Source organism: Hippocampus bargibanti, linkage group LG01 (genome assembly GCF_051943395.1).
Source record: "Hippocampus bargibanti isolate YZ-2025 linkage group LG01, ASM5194339v1, whole genome shotgun sequence".
Taxonomy (NCBI): domain Eukaryota; kingdom Metazoa; phylum Chordata; class Actinopteri; order Syngnathiformes; family Syngnathidae; genus Hippocampus; species Hippocampus bargibanti.
This window is the reverse complement of record NC_142734.1, coordinates 32,734,742-32,757,314: the sequence shown is the minus strand read 5'-3', so window position 1 is coordinate 32,757,314 and position 22,573 is coordinate 32,734,742. Positions and strand designations below refer to the sequence as shown.

Genomic DNA, 22,573 nt, shown 5'->3' with positions numbered 1-22,573 from the left:
TGTCATTCGAGTCAAAATAGGCATATGGACCTGCATCGCCCCTCCACAGTGTCTCAGTGCTTCCCGAATGTTCCACCACGCTGAAGAGGCTGGAAAGTCCGTCGGTGAGTCCGCTCAGCACGGGGCTGTCCCTGGTGGTGGTGGAGCGGGCCCAGGCTGACCCCCCAGCCCCACCGATGGCTCTTTGCTGGAGGGTCCAAAGGCTGCGCTCTCGGGCCAAAGGAGTCCCGTCCAGTCGGGAGGTGGAGCCTGAAAACCGGAATAAAATTAGCATACATGTATTTATGTTAATAATTCTATCTATCTATCTATCTATCTATCTATCTATCTATTATTTGTGTATTTATTATTTATGTCCGGGTTTATTCACTTATTTACCTATTTATTTGTGTATATATTTGTCTATTCATTCATTCATTCATTCATTCATTCATTTCTTTATTTATGTATCTATCCATCCATTTATTTATGTATTTGTTTATTTATCTATTTATTCAAGTATTTATTATTTATGTCCATGTTTACTCTCTTATTTAGCTATATATTTGTGTACTTATGTTTATTTGTTTGTGTCTATTTATTTACTACTTATTTATGTCCATTTTTACTCACTTATTTATGTTTATCTATTTTTTATGTTTATTTATTTGTATGTTTCTTCATTAGTCTGTCTGTCTTTCTATTCATCTATCCATCCATCCTTCCATTTATTCGTTTAATTATTTGTTTATTTGATCGTTTATGTTCTTATGTATTTGTTTATTCATTTAATTTTATTGTTTATGTTTGTATTTATTTATTGTTATAAACAGTGTTGATCATCACTACTACTCTGATCAAAAAGTGGAAATACCCGAGGACACGCGGCGTTGCAGCTTCGGGGATCCAAACTTGGGTGAGCAACAGGGTCTATCGATTCGACTGTGAACTTTGTCCAGAGACGTTGATATCTGTCTGGTTCGGGCTGACGCCAACGGAGAAGTAGTTGTCGATGAGGGCCGAGGTGACCAGGCTTTGGCGTGTAAACCGGCACCCCTGCTGCTAGTGAGGTTCTCAGTTTGAAGTCCGATGCTGACGCATTGTGCAGTCGTTTGCGTGGACCTACTCGACATACCCACCGCCTGCAGAGGTAAAACAAGAAGTAAGCGAAAGAGACATTACAAGAAGTAATATAATCTGATCTGGGCCTGCTACTAATATAGAAGAAAAAAAATACAAATAGAATTGTTTAAGATTGTACTTAGAAATAAAGCAGGTAAATAGGATAAACATGCGTTGACTTACATGTTCCTTGCCAGATTTTCTCTCCAGAGATGAAGAGCGAATGGCTTGGCGCACACAGTTGGTCATCTCTTTCATGTCATCACTCAAGTTTGCTGCAATCTCACCCATTTCCAAATCGTGGAACGCAGATGAGGTCAACTCGTCGGCCACGGCGTTAGTCGAGACGTTGTTGGCCGCAGAATCGAGCGAGCATGCACTCCTGCTCTCCAGAAGCTCTCGATGCTGCTTGGATAGCGAGCTCAGCCATCGCTCATAAGATGACGAAAAGCAGGACGATGGCTGTTGCGGCTCAGGGACTGTCAGCCTGAGGGCAGAACTTTCGTCGGGGTTCCCGTTGGTCTCCCGTTTACTTCGTTGGTTCTCCATGCGTCGGACGGCTGGCGGGCTGTAGTACATCCTGATTCCGGTGCTTTCTGGAGCCGTGTGGCTCCTCTGGACAAACTCCAGATCCAACTGTGATCCCAATAAATTGCTGCAGGAAACACTGCCGCAGGGGCCGTCCCACGTTTTACAGGTTTCCCCGACGTCTGAAATCTGAAGATTCATATTGGGGAAAATGATTAGCGGGAACCTATAAAGTTGTATCATTCAAGTCACACCCAGCAAAAAAAAAAATAAAAAAATAAAAGTAAAAATGCATATATAAAAAAAATAAATATCCTCGTCTCACCCACCATGGGTGGTGTCTGTCCTCATTTCAGCTCGGGTCCTCTACCAGAGGCCAGGAAGCTTGAGGGTTCTGCGCAGTATCCGTGCTGTTCCCAGCACTGCGCTTTTCTGGACCGAGATATCCGATGTTGTTCCCGGGATCTGTTGCAACCACTCGTCGAGTTTGGGGGTCACTGCCCCAAGTGCTCCGACCACCACAGGCACGACTGTCACCTTTACCTTCCAGGCTCTCTCCAGCTCCTCTCTGAGCCCTTGGTATTTCTCGATTTTCTCATGTTCCTTCTTTCTGATGTTCCCATCACTCGGGACCGCTACATCCACGACAACGGCTTTCCTTTCCCCTTTATCTATGACCACGATATCTGGTTGGTTGGCCATTACCATCTTGTCAGTCTGTATCTGGAAGTCCCACAGGATTTTTGCTCGGTCATTCTCCACCACCTTGGGAGGTGTTTCCCATTTTGACCTTGGGGTTTCCAGTCCATACTCCGCACAGATGTTTCGGTAGACTATGCCAGCCACCTGGTTATGGCGCTCCATGTAGGCTTTCCCTGCCAGCATCTTACACCCTGCAGTTACGTGTTGGATTGTCTCAGGTGCCTCTTCGCACAACCTACACCTTGGGTCTTGTCTGGTGTGGTATATCCCTGCCTCTATGGCTCTGGTGTTCAGGGCCTGCTCTTGGGCAGCCAGGATGAGTGCCTCTGTGCTGTCCTTTAGGCCAGCCCTCTCGAGCCACTGATAGGACTTCTTGAGATCAGCCACTTCTGCTATGGTTCGGTGGTACATCCCGTGTAGGGGCTTTTCCTCCCATGATTGTCCCTCTTCCAGCACCTCATCCTCTGTTCCCCATTGACTGAGACATTCTCTGAGTACATCATCCGTTGGAGCCTTCTCTTTGATGTATTCATGGAGCTTGGATGTTTCATCCTGGACAGTGGCTCTCACACTCACTAGTCCCCGGCCTCCTTCCTTACGGCTTGTGTACAGTCTCAGGGTGCTGGACTTGGGATGGAACCCTCCGTGCATGGTGAGGAGTTTTCGGGTCTTAACATCCGTGGTCTGAATCTCTTCCTTTGACCACCTTATTATTCCTGCAGGGTATCTGATCACTGGCAGGGCATAGCTGTTTATTGCCCGGGTCTTGTTCTTGCCATTGAGCTGGCTTCTGAGGACTTGCCTCACCCGCTGGAGGTATTTGGTTGTAGCCGCTTTCCTTGTTGCTAATTCGAGGTTGCCATTGGCCTGTGGTATACCGAGGTACTTGTAGCTGTTTTCAATGTCTGCTATTGTTCCTTCAGTGAGTGAGACCCCTTCAGTGTGGACTACCTTGCCCCTCTTAGTCACCATCCGACTACATTTCTCCAGCCCGAATGACATTCCGATATCACTGCTGTAGATCCTGGTTGTGTGGATCAGGGAGTCTATGTCCCTTTCGCTCTTAGCATACAGCTTGATGTCATCCATGTAGAGGAGGTGACTGATCGTAGCTCCATTTCTGAGGCGGTATCCATAGCCTGTCTTGGCGATTATCTGGCTGAGGGGGTTCAGTCCTATGCAGAACAGCAGTGGGGAGAGTGCATCACCTTGGCATATGCCACATTTGATGGACACTTGCGTTAGTGGCTTTCCATTGGCTTCAAGTGTGGTTTTCCACATCCTCATCGAGTTTGCAACGAAGGCTCTCAGGGTCCTGTTGACCTTATACAACTCCAAGCATTCATTGATCCATGTGTGTGGCATCGAGTCATATGCTTTCTTGTAATCAATCCAGGCTGTGCACAGGTTGGTATGTCGGGACCTGCAGTCTTGAGCGACTGTTCTGTCAACCAGCAGCTGATGTTTGGCACCTCTAGTATCTCTACTAATGCCTTTCTGTGCTTTGCTCATGTATTGATCCATGTGTCCACTTATCTTAGCCGCAATGATGCCTGACATGAGCTTCCATGTTGTGGACAGACAGGTTATTGGCCGATAGTTGGAAGGAACTGCACCCTTTGAGGAATCCTTCATGATCAGGATTGTTCGCCCTTCGGTTAGCCATCCTGGGTGAGTTCCATCCATCAGCAGCTGGTTCATTTGTGCTGCTAGGCGCTCGTGGAGAGCTGTGAGTTTCTTATATATATATATATATATATATATATATATATATATATATATATATATATATATATATATATATATTTGCTTTTTCTATCTAAATATACAGTATACCACTTAATTTGGTTTGCGTACTGTATGTCAAATGCTGACGATTGAATTATTTTGGGCTCATGTGACAATTTAACTCATTCACTGTCAGACGATGTGCAAAATTGTGTTCACTCCAGTGCCAGGGTTTTGTGTCATTTTCACTCAAATTGCAGGACCCACCGAATATTGAGTTTTAGGACCACATAAACATTCAGTACAGAATTAGAAAGACTCTCTTCTTTCATCAGAAATAAGTTATAAGGGTCTGGAGTTATATGAGCTTGAAATTTGGGTGGCTGTACACAATACAATACAATACATACATATTGATTGATATAGCACTTTAGCAACAGCTGAATCTGGAACAAAGCAGTAACATGGAAAAAGGAAAATGCTGCCCCTTGTGGAAAAGAAAAGCATTGCCCAGCACTTTATCGGCACCCAAGCATGAAAAAACAAAACCCGAACAAATTCAAGAATGCCACTCTGTCACATTTTCAATTCCCGAATTCATCAGTGAAAGGCAGTGAACCGGTTAATTTGGTTTGCATATGTCAAATGCTGACAATTAAACGATTTTGGTCTCATGTGACAGTTTCATTTAAAAAAAAGTGTATTCACATCTGAGGAAATCTCCAGAAGTAGACCGAAGCAATTTTGTTTTGTTTCATTTTAGACAGGTTAAACGCAACCGAGGTTGCTCTCACATTAGCGCCTTTTAGGTCATTTTGTTTACATACCCCATCAAGTAACTTGGACCAGATGTGAAACCAAATCCCCGAGAGATCTCAGGTTTATTTTTTATTTCTCTTTACAAACACAAAAAAGGTTCTAATATTGACCTCATCAGCCAGACAGGTCCAATTCTTCCTGTTGGAGTCACTCAGCGATGAACAAGTCAAAGATGGGGGAGCTGCAAAGTGGACCAAACTCCTCAAGTCAGCTGCGGGACGGAACTCTGGATTATCGAGCTGTGAAACGGATTTGGTCCTTTACATAAAAAAAGAGATTGTTATTCAAATGTGCAGCTAAATAACACCACCCTACGTATTGATTGTGCCGTGTGTTCACCTTGGTGATCCCGTTCCATTGGTGACGATAGTCTCCGCAGAGGACTCAGCGCCTGGAGATTTTGACTGTGAAGATGAAAAGATAAAGCCTTCAATATATTTTTTTTTACCTCCTTGTGATATTCAAACAAAGTGCTGCCATTTTATTTCTGAGCAAGTCAATCAGCGTGCGGCTTTGATATCACTGAAACTGTACTGCACATTTTGGTAGATTACATTTTCACAGTGATACTGAGTTGGTACTTCTCGTTACCTTAGTGGGATTTTGATAGGCTTGAAAAAAAGCCCTTTCGCAAACATTTCCCACGGAAAGGATTCACACAATTTTTAGCATCGTAAACCATGAATTAATTTAGGGTCACACCCCTTATATATAATTGGATACAATATCAATAAATCAACTGAGCAAGCACTTTGTGGAAAATTCCTTTCTCGTGAAAGTAAAAAAAAAAAGAAGCTGAGTCAATGCAAGGCTTATTTAGGAGTCAAAGTACATTCCTACGAAGTATTTATTTTCAAAAACAGAAAACAAAATAACAGATAGTGGGAATATAATGTGAGCATACCTTGGTCTCTCTCAGCCTCTGCTCCCACTGTGCTCTCTCCTGCCTGAAACGCTCTAATAGCTCCAGCTTCTCCCTGCACCAGTTCCTCTCTCCGATTTGAAGCTGTCATGGCAGAGAGAGAAAATAAAAATATAATTATTGAGCAACATGCAGTCTAAGTAGTCCAATAATAGCATTGGTGTTCTATCGAAGCACAATCCAAAAGTTATCTTCTACCTGTTTGGTCAAGTCCATAACGGCTGCGTAGGATTCAGCCAGAAGGTGTTGGTGCTCTTCACGCTCCCTCTTCAGTGCTACCGTCAGGTCAGGCGGGTCCATTGTGCATTGTCCATCAGCAGAGGACAGAGAGGCTGTTTTGGCTGCTTTGGTCTCAAGCTGGGGGGGAAATTGAAAGATGTGGTAATCCATCAATTTTCTTGGAGTGATCACAGGGGTACAGTATATAGAGACCAGGGGTCACCGACCTTTTTGAAAGTAAGAGCTCATTCTTGGCTAATAATGAATGCGGGTGGGATTCCAGTTTTTGAGTATGCATTTTTGAAATGTACTTAAATTACATTCATATCTTACAATTAACAACGAATACTATTCATTTTTGAGGAGACACTGACAGTGTGTGTGTGTTAGTATACATATGCGTGTGTATTATCTATCTGCCTACCTACCTATGTGTGTGTGTGTGTGTGTGTATGTATGTAATAACAATGCTGGGTTATTGGTTTAGTTTAATAGAAATGGATTAGCAATGAATTGTACTGCAACCAGTAGAGGTGCTACTTATTGATCTGATTGCATTGCTCCCATACTAAGTGATCAATCTCAGTGTGCATGCACACACACACACACACACACACACACACACACACACACACACACGCACGCACACACACACACACATGCACACACACGCACGCACGCACACACACACAAACGCATGCAAGCACACACACACACACACGCATATACACGCGCACGCACACACGCACACACAAGCACGCACACACACACACACGCATACACGCGCACACACACACGCACATGCACACACACACGCACGCACACACACACACGCACGCACACACACACAAACACATGCAAGCACACACACACACACACGCATATACACACACACACACACGCATATACACGCGCACGCACACACACGCGCACACACACACGCACATGTACGCACACACACACACACACACACACACGCACACACACACAAACGCATGCAAGCACACACACACACACACGCATATACACGCGCACACACACGCACACACACACACGCACACACACGCACACACACACACACATACACGCGCACACACACACACACGCACATGCACACACGCACGCACACACACGCACACAAACACCTTGATTTTTTTTCAAGAATTTCGAGGATCCATTCGATGCTGTCATTATTATAGAGCGCATCATTAAGAACAGCACTTTGCCTTGCCCACCTGAGTGATGAGGCTTTTAAGTTCGGTCCTTTCCACTTCCCACGACGCCTTGGCCTTTGCAAACTGCTGGGTGAGTTCCTGGGACCCCTGCCTCTCCTGCCGCAGCTCGCCGCTCAGGTCCTGCAGCGCTACCTTGAGGTCCGCCAGAGTGCTGCTCACAGCACTCAGCTAAAAAGTGCAAAATGCATCCATGAAGAGGTTGTGTTGGAAAAAGCAGAGCACGTGTTAAAACCTAAGTGCCGCCGACCTTGATTGCCGGGCCAAGTGCTTGTTTGTCTCCATCTGCCTTTTTTCCGCTTAAGTGCACGGGGCTTGTTAGATTATCCTCCTCCAATAAAAGGTAGAGGTCCTTTAGGTTGTTCATCTAGAAAACCAAACACAGCAAGATTGTTAAATTTAGCCTCTAATGACATTAAATGTACCATACACACACGTTTAGGTGCGCACTGTCCGGCGCACCCAAACGCATATGTTGTTTCTCAAAAGAAGAACCTTATAATCCAACATGCTTTATATATGGATAATATTTCCTATTTATAGGACGTAGTATTTTAAATGTTCTGTAAAGCGCTTAGTTATAACTGCAGCAGTTGTGGAAGCTTTAGATAAATAAAACTGTATTGTATTCTCTTTAGTGCAAGAGTGATGCTACAGGGAGAAGAGATAAAGAAGGTGGAGGATTTTAAGTACTTGGGGTCAACTGTCCAGTGCAATGTAGAGTGTGGAAAAGAGTTGAAGAAGCTGGCAGGCTGGAACGACTGGAGAATAATGTCATGTGTGATAGAAGGGTTTCAGCTAGGATGGAAGGAAAAGTGTATAAAACGGTGGTGAGACCAGCCATGATGGAGGTTTGTACCTCCAGGATGTCTTTCTCCATGTCCTTCTTGCAGTCCAGCCTCCAGTGTTTGAGGAAGCAGCGTAGCTTGAGGCTGAACAGCAGCAACGCTTCTTTAAGATGCTGAGACTCCTGCACAAGCAGCGTCCTCTCTTGGCCCCATAATTTATGCTGGAGCCGAGCCTGGAGGCCTAAACTCTGTAACTGGAAGTCCCGGCGGAGCAGAGCCTTCTGCTGCTCCTCGTGGAGCTGAAGAATTGAAAAAGTTTGTAACGTTGATGCATATTGTGAAAAGCCATTTTGTTTTTGTTTTTTTTCATAGAAATGACCAGAAACTGACCTGCGTAAGTTTCATTTTCATTTCTCTTTGAGTCTCCGTCTCCTTCTCCAACTCCGCTTGAGTGGAACGAAGTACCTCGCAAGGCTTGGCACGGCATTCTCCGAACTGGACAGGTTTGGGCAAGAAGCGAGTTTAGAGGTCGTGTGACTCAGGCTAAAGCAGCAAAACAACAATCCTCCTGTTTTAAATCATAGTTTTTAATGATTTACCAGTGCGTCAAGTGTCTCCTCTTTCTCCTCTACTGTCTGTGCAATGTGTTTTTTTCTTTTCTGGTCGCCACCATGAAGGTTCTCCTCTGTTTCCCCTTTGAACTTTGGCTGCAACTGGCCCCTAGAATCAGGCTGCCGCATTCATGCATGGGCAAGTCAATGAAGAAATAAATGATAAACAAACATACAAGAGAAGAAAACAGAGAGAAGAGAAGGCAGGGGGGAGGTGGAGAAGAAAAGCAAATCAAACCAAAACAATGTGAAGAAACGCAAGAGAAATTATATGTCATCAACAAACGCATAGAAAAACAACAATTGGTGGCTTTCACATGACAAAAAAAAGGAAGTAGAGGAAAAAGAGCTTGGTCAGAGAAGAGAAGGAGAGAGTGGAGAAAAAAAAGAAAAGCAAAACAGAGGAAATAATGAAAGGCTGAGGGGAAGGACAGATACAGAAGAGTACACAAGAGGACAGAAGAGGGGATCAGGAGACAGACAGGACAGCGACAGAAAGAGTACGGGTGAAAGGTCAAAGCGAGGGACGCAACACCAAGCGTTGGAAAAGATATGCGAGGTGTGATAAAGATGAGGAGGCGAGGCATGAAAATGGCAACCGGGTAGTGGAGTGTGTGAGCAGGGGGCGAGGGGGTGAGTATTAAAAAGGTGACAACGGGGTGTGAAAGACCAATGTGTTATGGTGCCCATGCAGAGAAAAGGACAACAGGAAAAAGAGGAGAAAAGAAAGAAAGGAGGGGGAGGGGTATTTGGACTCAGATTTGGCCTCGAATGGAGTCTCAAAATGATTTTACTTTGATGAAAAATTATCAACACATTACAATATTACTCAAATAGAAATGTCATTTAAAGCAAACTACTTTTTTTACCCTCCCTACCGAGGTTTCATATTTAAAAAATACAGTAAAATAGATACATAATAAATATAGAAACAAAATAGGTGCACAAGAATTGGATAAGTCTAAAGAAATTATAATGTACATATATTTGGGGGGTTATAAGTATCATAGTCCACTGAATGCATCAATATTTATACACTTTATGATGACGATAATTAGCATCCTGCTGGCATCGGGCTTAAACCTCCTCCTCTTCTTTTCCTTTCAGCTTTTCCCTTCAAGGGGTCGCCACAGCGAATCAGTAACCTCCATCTTACGTCCAATTATTAATAACATTAACAAATCTTATTAGTCAATCCTGATGTGGGTCAGTTATATATATTTTTAACAATGTATTGATCAATCGCAGGTTATTTAAAATGGGTTCGCTCTCTTTTGACCATGTGGTCATGATATTTTTGGAGATTATTTTGCCTCACGCCGGCAATATGTAACAATCAGAATAAGATATCCCCATTCCCCGTTCAAATTACTGCTGTGGACTGCAAATTTCCCCATTGTGGCACGAATAAAGGTTTTCTGATTCTGATGAAAGAAGAAAGTCTAAGGTTTCTTACGCTGCATTGAATGTTTATGTAGTCCTAATACTCAATATTCTGCGGGTCCTGGAATTTGAGTGAAAATGACAAAAACCCTGGCACTGGAATGGACACATTATTGCACATGTCTGGCAGTGAATGAGTTAATAGTTCCACGGTGGGAAAATGTACACGAAGAACGCGTTTTAAAATGAAAAAACAACAATAAAAAATCTACAAATTAAACTATTTCATCTGAGTAATATTTTAATGTTGCACTTAACAGTTTGATTGCTTTAAAATGCTTTAACGTGTAAAATAAAGTTGGTTTTGGTCTGTTACTGCTAAGTACCATATCCAGCTGATTTTAAACTTGACTAAATTACTATAATTATATTTGAATAACATCGCCGAGTCCCATTGGACTCTGCAAATAAACATGAAAGCAATTTCATGCAACAACAACCAGGCTCCATTTGAGGCCCATGGCAGTGTCACAAAATTGGGTTAGGAGGTGGATCCAACTGCATGCAGAGGCCACAGAGGGAGGCTTACATGAGCAGCTCAATTCTGACTCTTTCTAACATGTGATATTTACAAATCTATTTGGAGGATATCGGTAAATCCTAAAAGAAAAAAGTTTGCATGAACATGAGTCAGATTTGAACATGCATTGTAAATCCTGTGCAAGAGCAAAATGATTGGGAATGGTAAAAAAACAGCTCAGAAAATAGGATTTGCAGAGTGCAGGAAAGAGAAAATAACTGAAAAAAAATTAGAAAAAAAAGAACACATTTAAAAGGAATGATGACAAGTAGTGAATGTTATGTATTTTACCTTCTGTTTTGCTGTCTCAAGTGCATCATGCTGGTCATCGGCGCAGGATAACAAATTGACTGAAGAGGTAGAGGAAGACCGACCCTCACCAAGTGAGGATTTCCCCAAGTTGTCAACATGCTCCACGAAGACCTGCAGCTGGCCGTGCAAGGCTTGAAGCCTGCTGGTCAGCGCGCCAACCAAAGGCCTATCAGCCAAGTCAGAAAGCTCGGAGATCTGTTAGGAACACACAGATGATAAATGGCACAACCTGATGCGAAAGTTCAGTCGGATATGTCAGTTTAGAATCTGCAAGGCCGGCTGTGTGGGTTTGGTTAATGACATTTTCATGTTTAGCTCGACCTTTGCCCAAATGTACCTATGCTTCTGTTTAATAAATTGCATCAATTGGAGTATTCTTACTTTTCTGTTATGGTATTTATTTATTTATTCATCACTTGTTTATCTATTCTTTTAGCTGTTAATTTATTTAGTTCATTTATCTATCTGTCCGTCCGTTCGTCCATGTATTTATTTACCTGTTTATCTATTTATTTATTTGTTTGTTTATTGATTTATACATTTACTCATTTATCTATTAATGTAGCTCTTTATTTTGTATTGGATTTGCCTTTATTAGTCTCGCAGTGGAGAAATTTACATTTCACAGCAGCAAATGTATTTATGTATTTATTTATCCACTTATCTATTTATTTGTTTATTAATGTGTTGATCTATGTATCTATTTATTTAATTGATTTTATATTTATTTAATTATTTATTCATCTATTAATGTATTTATTTCTGTGGTGATCTGTGGTAAAAAAAAAAAAAAAAAAAAACAATAACAATAGTACAGTTGGTGCAGAATTTTTGCTGGTGGATGACTTTAGAGCCAACATAAACAAAAAATAAATGATAATTAAAATAAAGACACAGACCTGGCAGGTAGGCTGCGCATTCTCCAGGTCACACGATTCTGCCGCCTCGTTGCTGCAAACGTTGTGATAAATGGACGGCGAGGAAGTGAGGCAGTTCGATTCCGGGGCAATGAGGAGCTGTATCGCTGTCGAAATCAGGCGAGCTTGGTCCCGCATGGCAAGCAAAGCGTCATTGTCCTTGAGCCCGAGGAGGTCACACGGTGAGGCTTTCGGCCCGGTAGTTTTCTCCATCTTATTGTTTAGTTCAATGCTCTCCGGTAAGGCATTCTCCACCCCTATGGGATCTTTGCGATGTGGCGAACTGATGGAAAAAAAGTAAAGTCTATTTTTGAGAATTCTTGGATGGCAAAGTGCGCTTTCGCTTTCTTTGGCTTTGTTTTTCCTTTACACACGAGTGAACAATAAAGGGCAACTTAAAATGCAGATGTCAAAGTACACGTCACTTCAACACTACCTGTTAGGAAGACACTCAGCTGAATCTCCAGCCTCTTGGTCCGTCTCCAGAACTACTCGTAAAGATGATGAAGAGGACGAAGGTTGATAGGAAGCAAGGTCGCACCGCTGCAAGTTGGACAAGAGCACTCGGTTCTCATACTGCAGCTTTTTCACCTTCCCTCCGAGCTCTCCGATCTGAAGCCGTGCTACTCGAAGCTCTTCGTCCTGAGGGGAGACATCTGGGCTAATGAGCTCGGTTCCTTCCTGCACGGAGTGCGGCGACCCAACGTGAAGTAGCCTTTCTGACAGCGACATCCCAGTGAGGGACGGGGGCGGCGGCAGAAGTTCTGATTTATAGAGGTTGATTTCATTCATCAGCAGCTTGTTCTGCTCCTCCATCTCGAGCAGGGACCTCCTCAGAAGTTCTGCCTCCTCCTCCACAAACTGGAGGTGTCTCTGAAGCTCCATGACATTTTCAGATGAAGCGCCTGCTCCGACGACTGGACCTGTCGCCGGACTAGCATCGACACCATTTAGTTCTTGAGGCCCATCTAAAGAGGAGCAGGAATGATGAAGTTAAATGGACGAATAAGCATGTCACAGACTTCACCTGTGCGTGACACTTATTACCTGTTCCAGAAGCAGTCAAAAAATATTTTATAAAGACAATCTGGCAGTGATTGATTGTTTTGTTGTTTGTTCGGGTCTCTAAATTATGGATTTTTCGATTATGTGTACAGTAAAGTTCGTTATTCGATATCGGATAATCGATAGTTATATCGATACTATTTTATGGAAAATTACATACAAACAACTCCCGGTTATATCGAATTTTTTTTAACGAGACTTTAAGTTCATTTTGGAAACTCCAATTTAAAGGACCGACGTCTCCGGACAAGTCCATAATTTGTAAAATGGCTTCAAATGACTTCTACTGAGCGTATTTTACACAGATCCCACCGCATATAGCTATATTTTACGTTTTAAGACTCACGCTGAATATTCAGGAAGTCTTGTTTTTGAGTTGTTGACGAGTCCGTATGTGACGTCACTAAAGGACCGCACTTGACCGTAAAAAAGACGCTTTGTAGCGGTCCTTCCATCTCGTCAATGTATTTTGCTGTACTTGTGTTGTCTGGGGACCTCGTGTTGCACCCAAAATCCGCCAGAAGGCCAGAAGAGGGCGTCCAAGCGCCATATAAGGAATTTATCAACCTGTGGAAATGGGGGTGGCCACAGATTTTCCCCCAATGTTGCCTCAAAATGGCACAAATAAATTCTTTAATCGATTGCAAACATGTATGCTTTCGTCTTCAGAACTATGTGAATTATATTCATAACTGGATGTGTAACAAGAAAGCATATTCTCCGAATCTGAAGCCATTGTTTTGATTCACAAGCAATGCAAGACGTCTTGGCGTGACGTCACGAACTGGGGGCGGGACTTTCTGAAAATGCCCAATTCGCAGCTCTATTTTTTGAAAATTTTGGACACTTTAAGTCATTTTTATTGGTGTTTTGCATTTGACTAAAAATATCATACTGCGTGTTTTGGGTATTTTAGATGCTATAAAACGTGTTTGTGGTGTCAGTTAAAAAACAAAAAAGTGACGTCGGTTGTCTTTTAAGAGCAAATCAATAAAATAACAAAGTGTTACCTTGTGGCCCTTTCATGTCATCCATCTCAGCTCGGAGGCCTCTGTTTTCTACCTCTAGCTCCACAATTCGCCGACTCAACAGGTTGGCCTCCTCTTCCACGAGTTTCAGGTGAACTCGGACTTCTGCCTCGCGGGTGTGGGGGGAGTCGGCAACCTGACCGCAGTCAAATAAAAGGAACTCATTTTTAGCATAGAGAGTTGTGGAATTGAAACTGTCTATCAGAAGATCGACAACGAATACCTCTTTGACTGTGATGGAGGCGTCAACGTCACCGTAGAGGGATCTGTATTTGGCCAGCTCCTCTTTCATGGCCTCGCTGTCCTTCACCAATTTGGTCAGCTTCTTGCACATCAAAGCCGATTCCTCTTTGGCAAAATGGAGCTGACACTTCAGGTCTGAGCTGTCCTCCTGGTGGTGGGGGTTTAAAAGACAGGCACAACATAGTAAACACTCAATCCTGATGCGTTTTTTTTTAATGACTAAACATTTGGAAATATTCCAAGGTTTAAAAAAAGTTTGTTTTAAATAATTTAAAGAGCTAAAAATCACATTCCTTTAACCCACTACAGTGATGTCATTTAAAGTTTTTTTTTTACAGGATATCATGGTTTTGTAGATATATTTTGTTGCATATTTACCAGGCAGTTGGGAGTTTTTTGCTGTGCCCAAAAAAAAAAGTTTTTAAATGGCGTGTTATGGCACAGAATAAAAAGATATGGCAACACAGCAACCTGAATCCATGCACAATCTGATATCTCAAACATATGCATGTAATTACTGTATTTTCTGGAATATAAGGCGCACATTCAATGAATGACATATTTAAAAAACCTTTGCCATACATAAGGTGCACCGCATTATCAGGGGCACCTTCAATGAATTAAATATTTTAAAACTTTTTCCACAAATAAGGCGCGCCATATTATGAGGCGCATGTTCAGCTTTGGAAAATAAATCTTTTAGGTGCGCCTTATAGTGCACAAAATACGGTAATTATGAAATAAGCCAAAATGAGTGTTTAGTTCAATCAAATCTTATTTATGTATTTATTTATGTATCCATGTATTTCTCAATCTAGCCATGTATTTATTTATTTACTGTATTTATCCATTTATTTAGCAATGTATTTCTCAACTTAACCATTTATTTATTTATTTGTTTGTTTTTTATTTTAAAAAGTTCTTATCCTGTGACTGTAAAGTGTTCTTGAGAGTTTTGAAAGGCGCTTAGAAATTAAATGTGTTATTATTATTATTTATTTATCCATTTATTTCGCAATTTAGCCATTTATTTATTTAAAAAGTCATTATATTAGGTCTTTATTCATGTATGTATGTATTTCTTTATGTATGTATTTATTTATCCATTTATTTCTCAATTTATCCATGAATTTATTTATGCATTTATTTATTCATTTATTTATCCATTTATTTCTCAATGTATCCATGTATCTATTTATTTGTTTATTCATTCAATCATTTATTTATTTATCCATTTATTTCTCAATTTATCCATGTATTTATTTATTTATCTATCAATTTATTTATTCATTAATGTATTTATTTATCCATTTATTTCTCAATTTATCAATGCATTTATTTATCAATTTATTACACAATATATCCATGTATTTACTTATTTTTCCATTTATCCATGTGTTAATTATGTATTTATTTATTTATTCACTCATTCATTCTTTTATTTTGCATTCCCATCCGAATAGTACACAAGTGTTGTGACCAAAGCATGGTTATTTGGTCACAAAACTTCGAGTGTCTTATCCTTGGATGAGTCCCATTCCAAATATAACTGACATCCAAAAGTCAACCAAATGGAACTTTGAAGCACCACTGTCATACAGAGAAATATTGTCACGCTACTTGCTACTGACCGAAAGTGACCCCCCACTTCGCAGCCAACTGAGTGGGTCTATTTGCTTTTACAGCCTGTGAGGCATTTGCAAACACTTAAAGTGAGATGAGGGGCAGCACATTCACGGCCATTTATGGTATGTGTTTTGGGACAGACTTATCCCTGCAATGCAAACAATGGAAATTAATGAGTTGGCCAAAATGCAGACGCCTACACAGATTTTTTAAGAAGTGGGAAATTAGCAGAGATTAAGTCAGTACAAAAAACAATACAAGAAATGTTGATTTATTTGCTTACACTGGTATTTAATTTTTTGGGCAGTGTGGGGCACTTGAAGAATAAAAATGTCCACAATTATGCGGAATAATTAAACAGTTAATCATCAAATGCTATTTTCTAGACCTCTTGTCCACTTTATTTTGGTCCTCGAGTCATTTTGGACTACTTTTTGATTGTTGCCATTTTGTTTTGAGAACTTTTGGTCCTGGTCCTTTAATTGATCTTGCAGTTTCTGTTGCGAGTTAGTTGTTGCCATGGATTTTTGCTGATACTTTGTCAATACAGTAATCCCCCATTTATCACAGTTAATGCGGACTGGGACCACCTGCGATAGACAAAAAATAAGCGTGATGTAGTGAACCCTACATGTATTGGTAGATTTACATGTGTGTGAGTACAAAAACATATTTATAAATTAAATGTAGTGGAACACAGCACAGTACATGCAGTAAGAAGCACAGTAAATGTTTGTAGTACAGTACAAAACTCAATTGCAATAAAGTAAACAGTCAAATATGAACATGGAGTACAGACAGGACAGGATATGTTTCAGAAGGCGTCGAGGTTCCTGCAGGAGGCTCAGATGACAGGCAAGGAACATTATAATAGATAATTGTTTCCATTGTTTTTTCTGTTGAGCAAAGATGTATCTTTATGGTTCCATGATCTCCTCAACACAACGACTGAAATTGACAGCTTATTGTCAGGTGTGGCCAAATGAAATCGAAGTTTTTGGTTACTGAACTCATGTTCGGTTTTGTGCATTTACGGCACAGCAATGCCTCAAAATGGATGAATACATTAAAAAATAACAAGAGTAAATTTAATGATTTCTGTACCCTCCCCTCCGTGACCCGTTGTTGATTTACAGTACTGTACTGCCATTTGCGACTTTTTTTCTTTCTTTAGGTTCGAAAAAAAATCCTGGATGCATTAAGGCCACTTCATGGAACCTGACTGTATTTTTTTCTGTAAAGAAATGTTTTTTTTTTTAAAGCGCAGTTTATCTGAGCTTGCGTTTTGGGGGTCCACACTCGGCACCTGAATGGACGACGAGCGAGAATTATCCCCCCCTGTAAATGGCTCGTCATGACCCCATTTCTGTCACAAATGGATTCTGGTGACAGTTGATCGATTTCCTTGTTCCTCTTGAACTGACCCAACTCAACCCGCTCTCTCATGTAACTCTGGGATTTAATACAAACTCAGCGTATGGAAACCATCACTGTAATCACTTTCTCCTTCATCCGTTGGGCATCGCTGGTTAAAATAAAGGCTTCGAATGATTGACAGTCATTCCACACCTTCTCGGGTCATGCCAATAAATCATCCTGTCTTCCTGCACCATTTATTTTATTGAGTGTTCAAACACTGTTTCCGCGTGTCTTCATGTGTTTACCTGTGGGGGGAGCTTCTTGTCGGGTTTGTTGTTTGGTCGTGCTCCTCTTTTCTTCTGAGAGTTCTGGAACACAAAAGACCAGCACGTCTGAGAGTGGCAAAATAATATTCGGACTTGGTTACGCGTTTGCAGAACTAATTCATAGCATGAACTGTAAAATAAATATAACACTGATCCACTCCAGTCCAGTAGGTGGTGGTAATGCACGACACAAAACTGGGTGCTTTTGTTCCATCAGCCCACTTGACCCCAATCCATGTAGAACATAATCAACCAATTAAACAACATAACTGTTCAAAATGAATAATCATTAGTAAATAAATCACATGTAGTCATTTGGATTTTAATTACAGTCCAACACACGGCCACATCCGCACACGCAGTGCCTTTCGTTCTTCGGGCCTCATTGCAATACATATAATCATGGCCATGGTGGATTTTATCACCAGGGCAACACTGTTAGGAGCAATAACATGACACAGTACGGGTAGGAGGAACCGCTGCAGTTGTCTCCCTCTGGATCACCGCTTCAAGTCGAGAGGGAAGAGGAGATTAATAACCCATTCATCCACCCTGATGACATGATAAGCCGTCTACTGTAGTAACTGCTGTCCCTGAACTGGTTACAAACAAAAAATGAATGATGGAATCCTGCAAAAAGCGATATTCACACCACTAATGAACAACTCTTCTCACCGAGACATCAGCCTGCGCTCATCCAAATGTCTGCTCAGCATATTACACACTCATAAATCATCATCTCGTATTCATTTCACACACACATGCATACTCACACAAACACGCACGCACGCACATGCTGCCAAGAAAGCTCTCTGAGTGTTTCCATGGAAACAAGCTACTCTGCAGTGGAACAACAACAAAAGACGAAAATGGTGGGAGGGAAGGAAGGCTGTAGACAGGAAAAAAGTAGCGTAATATAAGTGGTGGTTTTTTTTTCAACCTTGTGCGTTTTCCCAAGTGATTTACTTCAAGTAAATGTGAGAGGAGTGTGACTTTGCATCATCAGCATTTCAGGAGCCTCCTTGTTTTCTTTTTTCTTTTCCACCGATCTGAAGAGCTCCTCCAATTGCCACTTTGGTGCTCATTCTCTGCCCATAGTGACAGTTCATCTCCCGTTAACCTTTCATCACTGTTTTACCAATACGGTGACCCTTTTCATATTTCACATGGCACCGTTCTTCCTTCTCAAATATGCTCTTGCTCCTATTCCCCGAAATGTATTTTATGATACGTTTACCACAAAACAGACAGTCTGTAGCTCTTTAACTCGTTCACTGCCAGACAATGTGCAAAAATGTGTCTACTCCAGTGCCAAGATTTTTGTCATTTTAACTTAAATTGGAGGACCCACAGAATATTGAGTTTTAAGACGACATAAACATTCACTCAGAAAAAGAGTTAATTCATAAGTTATATGGGTCTGGAGTTATCTGAGCTTGAAATGGGGGCAGCTGTACAAAATACAATACAGTACACACATATTGATTTATATAGCGCTTTAACATGGACAAAAGGCAAATGGTGCCCCCTCGTGGAACGGTAAAATATTGCCAGAGGTCTGACCAGAGCTTTATCGGCACCCCCCGCAAGAAGAACCAAAACCCGAACAAATTTGGGAATGGCGCACTACGTCATGGCTTTAAATTCCCGAATAATTTCAGGAATGGCACTGAATGGGTTAATGGATCGACAATAAGCCTGGCTGTCATTGCTCTAATCGATTCTGGCTAAAGGTTGAACAAATATCGGAAGTACTCGATCGGTCCTTCGTGGGCACAGAGTTCGGGCATATTACTAAACACCAGAATGGCGTCATAGAATGTCACGCACCAATTTTAGAATACTCAATAGTTCGGCAGTGGCGCCATTTGAAAAGGGAATTATAATGCACTTATATATAGTTATTTATACAGTACATGTATGTACACATATAGGACATCTTCAAAGGATGCATGCAATATTCATGTTTCAGGCAATTGGTCAAGCACAAGGTAGAACATATCAAGCGTCATCGTTTCCTGGGGAATTTAATTGAAGATGCATCATTTTAATATTTTATCGAGATGCTTTAAAAGGTCAGATGGCTTCTGTATGTGGTGAAGGACTTTAGTCACTTATTTTTTGATTCATTATTAATCACATAGAAACATCCAATCACATATGCGGCAGGTTCTATAGTTACTACTATAGTTAAGTGATGAAGACAGTTAAAATGACATGTGAATTGATAATATTTGATTTTTTTTCCCCCGTATGAGTGGAAGAAAAAAATCAGTCAGGCAAAAATGAGTTTGTACCGAGACACACCGTCTTGGTACTTGGACATGATTTATGTCAGGAAACGGTCATGAAGCGTAGCACGTTGTCTCTGCGCAGTCTGCCTCGTGTTTCATAACCAAATGTCTGTTGCTCGCAATACTGCTGTGATGGAAGCACAGAGGAAGGCTGAGGTGAAAAACTTAATTAGTTTGCACCAGGCTGCTAACAAAGGACACCTGGATTGCTGATCCATTTCAGTAATGAGGGCAGACAAACAAGGAAGAGTTTTATGTTGTTATTTTGTTTGCTTCAACATTCACAACACTCATCTAAATTCTGATTGACTTTCCTCAATTTGCTTTTTTGAACAAGAGAAGCAGTAGGTGGTTATTTTAATGTCACATTTTTTATGTTATATTATTGATTGTTTCCAAAGTATTTTCCAGATAATTTCAAGATCAGTTTTTAACATTTGCCAAGAATTTACAACTGTGGTAAGTGTGACTTTTACAATTATTTTCATCCTGATAATGATAGTTTGTTCAATGGCACTTTTTGTTCTCCAGACCGACACCAGTAAGAGTATAAAAATAACGATTGAGGGCTCCTCAAACATCTGATTCCACTGAATCAAAAAATAGATGTAATTTTAAGAACCAAGTCAAGGACCTGAAATGAAATAGTCGGAAGTGTATCAATCTAAACCCACAACAGAAGCGTATCAAATATGTTGCCATGGTGACGGCATCAGAAACCTGTCACCAAGCCACCCGACTGCAGCATATTAATAAAACGACACAGAAGGACAAAAAATGAAGAGGTAATGAGATGGGAGAAGAAGGCCATGGAAAGGATGAATAATACTCTACTGTTGTTGGTTGCGGCTTGTTGTGCAATTCAAAAAACATGCCCTCATAAAGTAGTCAAAACTATACCAGCCAAGTAAGTAAGATTATGAAAAAAGGCCTGATTATAATACAAGACTTTACATTCATGGCAAAATCAAATACAGTACTTTGATTGTCATTTTCTGTGTAGTTTTCTGTGGCAAGGAAATTGTTCACGTGTAAAGATAATATCTCTTAAGCTTTGAGATAATTTCCAACTAAATTCTCGTGGGAAATATAACTATGTTTTGCAGTACTCGCACCATCATCCTCCACTCTCACTCTTCTCAAGGCTGACACGTGAGCTGCCATCAAACTATATGAGAGGGAGGACATCAGCACACAACGTAGAATCTCCATCTGCTCTATGTGGATGCATAGTTGTGTGAATGTGTGTGTGTGTATGTGTGTGTGTGTGTGTGTGTGTGTGTGTGTGTGTGTGCGTGCGTGCTTGCACACTGAGATTCATCACTTACATACCTATCAACTATCTATATGTTTTTTCATTTCAAATAATGTATGGCGTACTATGTTTATTCAGGATTTTGTTTTAATTGTGAACCCATTTTACAAAGAACATTTTGGCTCAAAGACAAAAAAGTAAAAAGCAGTAAAAAGCAAAAGTAATCCTCAATCGTATATATATGTTTTTAATCGCCGTGTACGGTCGGTTTGATAAAAGTATACCGTGCTCATGCTCGGTAACTTTCTGCATTTCCGCTTGTTAGCGTTTTTTTAATCATTTCAAATAATGTACAGCGTACTACCACTTTTATTAGGGAATTGTAATCATTTATAGGAGCAGCTATTCGACAAGGTTGATGGGTGTGCACTTAAAACAGGCAAAATGCTATGAGATCAATAAGCAGCACCTCTACTGATTGGAGTGAAGTACTGCACTCTATTTTGCATCAATTGTTTCAGGTACAATGAATTGCTAATTCATATCTAAGAAATTAAACCAATAACCCAGAATTATGATTCAAAAGTAATAGCTCACATTTTGTTCAGATGTGCTTCTGGTGGTGATTTTTAGTGTGAGTAATTCAAAAGCATTCATTTAATTCATTGACATTGCATTTTATGTTTCATGAAACTGTTATGCGATAATCTCTTCACATGTTGCGTCAGACAGTATGACGTGCGAGCAGAACAAAAGGGTGGCTTTGGTCGGGCTGACAGGCTACTGGGAACCTTTGGGTGAGTGTTTGATCTGTGTACAGTTCAAACGCTGCATATGCAGGGCCATGTAGGATTGCATCTCTGCCTCGTTCAAAGGGTCCTTCAGCAGCTTTATGGGAAACGATGTTGCTTCCTTCACATGCTAATTAAGATGACTTAATAGCGAGCCTGCCGGGTTTTTTTTACTGGGTGTAAAATGTAAATCAAAACATAATTTTGTGCACTAGACAAAGCAAGAGGAGCTCTGGCAGGTTTATTCCTGCACATATTGATGAATAATAACTCCCTGCCATGGCATTTAAGAGATGTGCGTTTTTACACAACCTGAACTCTATCATCCAGTTATGTTCTTGACTGTATTAGCGGGTGATGACCGGAATTTATTCCAATTAAACACTTATGTATGCCTGATGTTTTTATCATGATGGACAATACATATTGATTTATATAGCGCTTTAACAACATGTGAAGCTGTAACAAAGCCTTAACATGGACAGCATGGATAATGACTGGGCTATTACATTTGCAGGATAGCGCACGCTCGCTAATCGGCATATATTTTTCAGTCATTGCAGCTCTTTGGCTGGTAACTGCTCTAATTATGTCCAGGTATCTGTTGTTTGAAGGTTTAGAATGACGTTGGACCATAATATTGATGCTAATTGTTTCCAGCCCACATTAGCATTAAGCTAGCTGATTTTAGCTTTGAAATGGTATAGCTGTGGATTTGGAATCGATTGGATTGGATTAGACTTT

At 40.9% G+C, this 22,573-nt stretch overlaps 1 protein-coding gene across 1 annotated transcript in view; it reads right to left on the bottom strand.

The window, feature by feature from the left end:
• Positions 1–22,573, bottom strand: part of mtcl2 (microtubule crosslinking factor 2) — a 48,504-nt gene that overhangs the window by 5,871 nt on the left and 20,060 nt on the right. The window contains exons 5-22 of the mRNA XM_089011661.1: positions 17,469–17,531; positions 14,159–14,326; positions 13,918–14,071; positions 12,279–12,810; positions 11,825–12,125; positions 10,905–11,120; positions 8,639–8,770; positions 8,430–8,534; positions 8,111–8,338; positions 7,502–7,618; positions 7,255–7,422; positions 5,999–6,157; positions 5,783–5,884; positions 5,218–5,282; positions 4,989–5,136; positions 1,285–1,818; positions 854–1,121; positions 31–249 (exon numbers count right to left, since the gene is read on the bottom strand). Of these exons, the coding sequence (XP_088867787.1) occupies positions 31–249; positions 854–1,121; positions 1,285–1,818; positions 4,989–5,136; positions 5,218–5,282; positions 5,783–5,884; positions 5,999–6,157; positions 7,255–7,422; positions 7,502–7,618; positions 8,111–8,338; positions 8,430–8,534; positions 8,639–8,770; positions 10,905–11,120; positions 11,825–12,125; positions 12,279–12,810; positions 13,918–14,071; positions 14,159–14,326; positions 17,469–17,531 (3,679 nt within the window). The remainder of the gene's footprint in view (positions 1–30; positions 250–853; positions 1,122–1,284; positions 1,819–4,988; positions 5,137–5,217; positions 5,283–5,782; positions 5,885–5,998; positions 6,158–7,254; positions 7,423–7,501; positions 7,619–8,110; positions 8,339–8,429; positions 8,535–8,638; positions 8,771–10,904; positions 11,121–11,824; positions 12,126–12,278; positions 12,811–13,917; positions 14,072–14,158; positions 14,327–17,468; positions 17,532–22,573) is intronic.